Genomic DNA, 6,948 nt, shown 5'->3' on the forward strand with positions numbered 1-6,948 from the left:
AGGTTTTGAACTTAGAATAAAGAAAATGACCTGGGCAGAATAGCCTGCAATAGAAATTGTAAATTAATGTGAGGAGGAGTTTTGTATTGAAGATGGCTAGAAAGGCCGAAACGTTGGACTAATGAAAAAATAAAGTGTTGAGACAGAATTGGATACTAATTTTTGATTTATTTAATAAATAATTACCTTGTCTCAAAAAATTTTGAAATAATATAATTATAATAATAAGGTTCTCTTGAGCTGTAAGTTAATAAGAATAAGATAATTGTTTAATAGTTAATCTGACTAGAATAATAAGGTTCTCTTGAGGTGTAAATTAATAAGAATAAGATATTTATTAAATAGTTTGTCTGAATATAATAATAAGGCTCTCTTGAGCTGTAAATTAATAAGGATAAGATAATTGTTTAACAGTTAATCTGAATATAATAATAAGATTCTCTTAAGCTGTAATTGAATAAGAATAAGAAAATTGTTTAATAGTTAATCTGAATTTAATGATAAGGTTCTTGATACTTTTTTTACAACTTAGTTTACAAAATCGTGAGATACTTTTTTTTATCTTTTCATTTATACCCGCACCTGTCAAATACAAAATTGACAATCAGCAGACTGCTTGACTGTTATATTAATTAAACCAATAGCATATTAGCCCACTCCTAACCATCTTCTTTCTATATTATACAGGGTCAACAATCTTCTCATAATTTTACATTTTATATTTGTTAAAGAGAGAATATGTATTAGGTTTAAAGGGTAAAATTGTATTTAGATACATGGATAAATAACAGAGAAAAAATGATCTCCTCATATATATCATAGAGGGTCAACAATCTTCTCATAATATAAAATGTAAATTATATTTGTTAAAGAGAGAATATGTATTAGATTTAAAGGATAAAATTGTATTTAGATATATGGATAAATAACGGGGAAAAAATGAATAAAAAAAAAGGATGAAAAAATAATGAAAATGTAGAAACAAATAAAGTATTTGTTACTATCACATTGAATCTACAGCCACAATAAACACCTCGATATTATTTTCTACAATATAATTTATACAAAAAGTAATTAATACAATGGAAAAGTTAATAAAGGTATTATTTCGGTAAAAATGAAAACAATAAGAAAAATAGTTTTAGTTCCTTACAAATATACCATTTAATATTTTAAGATAAATATATGAAGCTTCTATAAATTATCAGGTTTATTAAGACTATTGAAAACCCATTATAGTTGTATGTCAAAAATATTTTATTTTAATAAAATAATGCTAACACACATTTCAGGTTACAAAAATATTGTGTTTTTAATATATACTAATAACTCACATATTAAAAACATTATCTTCCATGAACTATTCCTTTATTTAAACAATTACATGTCTACTACAATCAACATATTGTATAAGTTCTGACAATTATTTAATAATAATAATAACAAACACTCCTTTAAATTAAATCTAGTTATTAATTAGAGACATCATATTAAAAACATACAAGACTTTGACAACAAAATTTAGTATGTCAGTTTCTATGGCCAAAACAAAACTTATTGACTTTTAATTCAACAATATATCACAAATTTGTACTTCATTAATTCTTTTGACATAATTTTTGCCTTTGAATTCATAGCCTACTGATGATATTTACTTGATGTTATTTATTCATTCACGGTACAAATATATGGAGGATGGTGGTGTGAAGGAAGGCCGAGTTAGATACCCTTCTCATGATGGTTGAGTTTGAAATCTGGAATGGAAATATGTAGGTTATATAACAACAGATATTCTATATTAACGATATTATTCTATAAATTTAAAGTTCTTTAAACAAAACAATCTACCATGCTTAAGACACTTAATATACAAAATATTTTTGTTTTTATATAAAAACACATATGATTGTATCAAATATAATTTAATGGTATGATTAAACTTTAGCACCAAAGCGATTTCAACAACATGCTTGACATAATACTTAATCTTAATCAGGTACATTTTCAATTTGAGATATTATTTTCCTCATCAGTTTCTCACCTCTCTCTCTCAAAAAAAAAACTTAATGCTATAATTAATATAGTAGAAGATGGCTGATTGACCGTAAAAAAAACTCAAATAGTCGCTCTATTTAATTTGTTTTTTACTGCACCTGGACAACATTCCTTTTATTTATAATTAATATATTTTATAATAATCGATTGATGGTATTGGCAATGGCAGATAACAATACTAAACATAAGATCTTCAAATTAAAATCAACTATAAAGAAATTTATTACAAATAGTAAAAATTTAGTTTGTTATAAGCTATATCCAAGCAAATAAACCTGGGAAGATTCAATACTTGGGTACTCCATGGCTTCTTGTTATGGAACCACTCCTTTTTTTATGTCTTATCAGGATCATCTTAACAAGACAATTATGCAAATTATTACAAAAATGGTTTATAATTTATATGTGTATAAGTAGATACCTGATACTGCTAAGAAAAAAGAAAGGATGACAGTGTGTCAGTATTGCAGAAAATGGTTTCCTCGTTCCATCATTACTCATCATGAAACTAATAAACAATGCATGACAATTTCATGGTTATAGTTTTACTGTCCAAGCTATTTAAAAAAGAACAGCAGGATGGGTGAATGAATATATTAATTAATTTGTAGTTTAACTTAATTTGAATTTTACTTACAAATAAATTAGGAATCTTTGAATCTTTTAAATCCAAATTTTTATTACATTAACCATTGGCTCAGTTTTACGATGTTCAAAGGGAATTGACTCTGAGAAAATAGACAATAAGTGGGACAATGAACGTTATTGTCGCAATATTACATTTTGGCCCTCCTTAAATCGAATTGCCATTAGTCTTTATATCTCAAATTGAAAATGTACCTGATTAAGATTAAGTATTATGTCAAGCATTTACATAAAGGTAAACATTTACCTTTGTTATTTCCGTTTTCATTGATTATCTAAAACCTTTTTATTATTCTTATTTAATTTTGAGTTCAACTGTACATCTTTTTAATGTATCACTTACTTTGTTTATTTATGTTTACATCATTTCAGAGTTGGCCGTGATGAAGACCAGCAACGTTGGGCGAAACCTTGGCTCATAATGAATAGTTTTACAACTATTTGAGTATTTAAATATAAGAAGATGGTCAGGGTTGCGGTCAAAAAAAGAACAAATAGTTTAAAACTGTTTTAATGTCCGACGTTTCGCCCCACTGTGCAGGACTTCATCCTGTCCAACCGTTCGCTTTGAACAGCCCTGACGAAGTCCTGCAAAGTGCGGCGAAACGTCGGACATTAAAATAGTTTTAAACTATTTGTTCTTTTTTTGACCGCAACCCTGACCACGTTCTTATATTTAAATCTTTACGGTCAACCACATATACATATATTTGAGTTTTTCTTTGACAGAACCCGGATCATCTTCCTTTTATTATTACACACGGTCAATCATCAATTTTTCAGAATTAATTTTAATTAAAACTCATTTTACTTCGGTTGATATCAACGAAGAGAAATTTGATACCACTGTATCGCGGCATCTGCAATAGATGCTGAAATATTGGATATTAAAAGTCATTATCATTGTAATATCGTTATAATTTTAGATAATTATAATTATCTAATAGCTCCTGGCCCTCCAGGCTAGGGCTTGGGCATAGGGGTAATAACCAGATCCCAGTACAATAGTACAAGAGCCCAAGAGGAGAAAAAAGGCAGTTATCTCATCCCAATTTTTGATTACTTTAATGAAAACCATGTATAATTAATAATCAAAATTGATGAGTATGCCAAGTATAGGTAGGGGAAATAAAAAAAGGCGGCTGTTTCAAAGCGATAAACAAAATAAAATTTCATTCGGAGCTCTATGTCTTAGAAAGTAGAAACAACATAAGAAAACCTAAGAGAACGTCATTATAGAAGATTCAATTTTCTAAAATATGAGCCCTAATTGAGTTATTTACGTTAAATAGTTTTCGAGATATAGCTTTTTAAAAAGCAACATTTCATAAAAATGTTGTATGGGACGTACTGAAAGATCAGTAGTTAGTTATTTTATTTTTAAAAAATTATATCTCAAAAACTATTTGACGTATAGATGTCAATTAGCACTCCAATTAAAGCTAGTTTAATGAGTTATGAAGTAGTTTATGATGTTTATCTTCGTAGGAGTAATAGTTTATATGAAATTTGCTAAAATAAATTGATTTATAGTTGTTCACACAAATTTTTATCTGCCAAATTTATATTCATATGAGAATATCATAAAAACTACTACCCCTACGAAGATAAGTATCATAAACTACTTTATAGTAAGTTAAATTTCCTTTATTTTGAGTGTTGGCAGACATATGTCCCTCTTATGGATCTAGAGATATATTTTTTCAAAACCCAACATTTTATACGAACAACTAGAAATTAACGTTTTGTGAGTTTATTTTGTCAAATATCATAAAAACTATTACTCCTACAAAGATTAATTATTTTATAGTAAATTTAACAAGCTTTAATTTGAGTGCTGGTAGACATCTGTACGTCACATAGTTCCTGAGATATAGATTTATTAAAATAAATTAACTAACTACTAATCTTTCAGTAGATTTTTAAGAAATTTTACTTTTTAAAAAGCTATATATATCTCGAGAACCATTGGACGTAATAGCTCTTTTAGGGCTTTAATTTCAGCGAATTTACTCTTCTTTAAATAATGTTCTCTTAGATTTTCTAGTGCTGTTGGTAGTTTTTAAGATGTAGAGCTCCGAATGAAAAATTAATGTTTTGAAACAGCCGCCATTTTTATTACCCCTACCTATACTTGACAGACTCATTAACTTTGGCTAGTAATTATACATAGTTTTCATTGAAGTAATAAAAAATTGGGGTGAGATAATTGCCTTTTTTTCTTCCCGGCTCTTGGACTATAAAAAAGACCTCGAAAATTCGGACTGTCTTCATATGGTAACGATGCCGGCTTTGAATAACGGACTTAAACTGACCATAGGCCGCCCCAACAGTAATTTATGAAGTAAAACGGTATTCTATTGTTAAGAATACTGAAATTCTAATTCTCCCGAAAATTCTAATTAATTATCTATAATAATGTATCAATTATCAAATTGAGCCAAAATAGTTTAATTCGGTCGTTACTGTTCCTACCGCTAGTCTTACTGTCTAGGTTGTCGAGTTCATCATGGCCGGATAAAGTCGAGTGGCTAGGTATACAAAGAAACTACGCATTAAGTATAGTTTTTTTATAAGATAGGTCTTGTGTTCAAGGTAATCTAAAACTCATAAGGAAACACCTTCAATTCACTCTATTTTTTCTTCTATATAATGATAAAGATTAAATTGCCTATCCCTCTCGTTCTATAATGAGAGGAAATATATGATCAGACCTACGTAGCCAGAATTTTCGGGACGTACTAAGAACCTATGAGGAAAAAGAACCTACTGGGAATCCCCAGGAAGCGGTTGACGTCATGAATGCTAGCGGGAGATGTGCTTTCTCCAGTCGTCATTCCACTACTGAAGACTGCACTTGGGTATCATGCTTTTGCCAGCTCTCGTTATCGTCAACTTCATCTGCTTTTCGGTTTCGGTGAGTTGTGTGAATAAATAGAATCGAGTTATTAATATAATATAAAAATGGAAAAATATGAAAAAGTGCAATATCATTGCGGATGCCAAGTTTTCTATGGTTTATGGACAAAAGTCGTTACCCTCTACAAGAACTGTACTCGAATCATTCAGGAAACGGTAAGCCATTTCGATTAGGCATTTGTTGACTAAATATTTCACAATGTTGATAGTTGCACCGTAACTTTACTAATAAATTTGCAAATTTTTTAAAAATAAGCTTCAGTGAAGGGAACTTAAAACGTTTTTCCCGCAGCATGCATTGTTTTGTACACCATTTCATTGATTGTTTATAGTAGAACGCTTTCATTAATCACAAAGATGTAGATAAATATTATTTAAAAAGCTTGCATCCGTAGTTATTCATTGTATAAATAAAAAAATATTAAAATTGAAATATTAATAACTTTTATGTTATAAAACGTATACTACTGCATGGTATAATAATGTATACATGTCATAAAATAACATACAGTTTATTTCAGAGATGGGCACAAATTAGCTATAGTTGAAATTAATGGCTAGAATTGCCATGGATACGATCCTTATTCATGAATGAACCATTGATAAATAAATTATATATTATATCCATAGTAATTATAGCAATTAGTTTTATAGTTGCTCTCTGGTTTATTTCTTGTGATAGAACTGTCAGAGACAGTTCTTTGACGTTTGTAAATAGCACAAAATATCATGAATACATAATCTATAGCGAAGAAAAATATACGGTATCATTAATTTAATCTATTTTTAATCAAAGTTAATTCTGTAACAGAATTACTTAAATGATTAACAAGTGGGTATTATTACTTTCGAGTTCACTTTCCAAATGTTGTTAACTAAATCTTTCTCGTATTTAAAGATTGGTTTATTAATTAACGAATTATCTAATATAATGAAACTGAAATTAAACAACAGACTATGTTATACAGAGTATTGGACATTTAAATAAAATAAAAATATAATATTTTATTTTAATTTATTGAAGTGTATAGAAAAGAATGTTATCGCTCTTTTGCTTGAAAAGTGGCATTTCTGACAAAAAAAGCTTGCTTTTAATTTGAAATAATTCTAAAGATATTACCTTAGATAGAAATTTCTGTAGAGGGATCTACGTCAAATACAAAAAAGATATGTTTTTATTTATTTATTTTTGTTGTAAAACATGCTAGTATTCAAGCAAAGGAGTGAAAAAAATATATAAGAGATATACTACTAATGAGAGTGCACTATGTGTCCTCACTGAGTTTGATAAAATATTTTTGCATTGTCTACATCTTTTTTCATATATAT

The 6,948-nt window shown here is 28.4% G+C and overlaps 1 protein-coding gene across 2 annotated transcripts in view; it reads left to right on the forward strand.

Moving 5' to 3' along the window:
• The first annotated feature begins 5,489 nt into the window (after positions 1–5,489).
• The window catches only part of LOC106692890 (putative ankyrin repeat protein RF_0381), an 11,741-nt gene continuing 10,282 nt past the window's right edge, over positions 5,490–6,948 (forward strand). Inside the window, exon 1 of one of the 2 annotated variants that reach the window (XM_014439124.3) lies at positions 5,490–5,617. In XM_014439124.3, coding sequence (XP_014294610.1) covers positions 5,567–5,617 — 51 coding nt within the window. In that variant the 5' untranslated portion in view covers positions 5,490–5,566. Of the gene's footprint in view, positions 5,776–6,948 lie in introns of both variants that reach the window. The other variant, XM_014439123.3, reaches the window with a different exon arrangement.

This window comes from Halyomorpha halys, unplaced genomic scaffold (genome assembly GCF_000696795.3).
Source record: "Halyomorpha halys isolate HHAL.00 unplaced genomic scaffold, Hhal_1.1 Scaffold75.1, whole genome shotgun sequence".
NCBI lineage: Eukaryota > Metazoa > Arthropoda > Insecta > Hemiptera > Pentatomidae > Halyomorpha > Halyomorpha halys.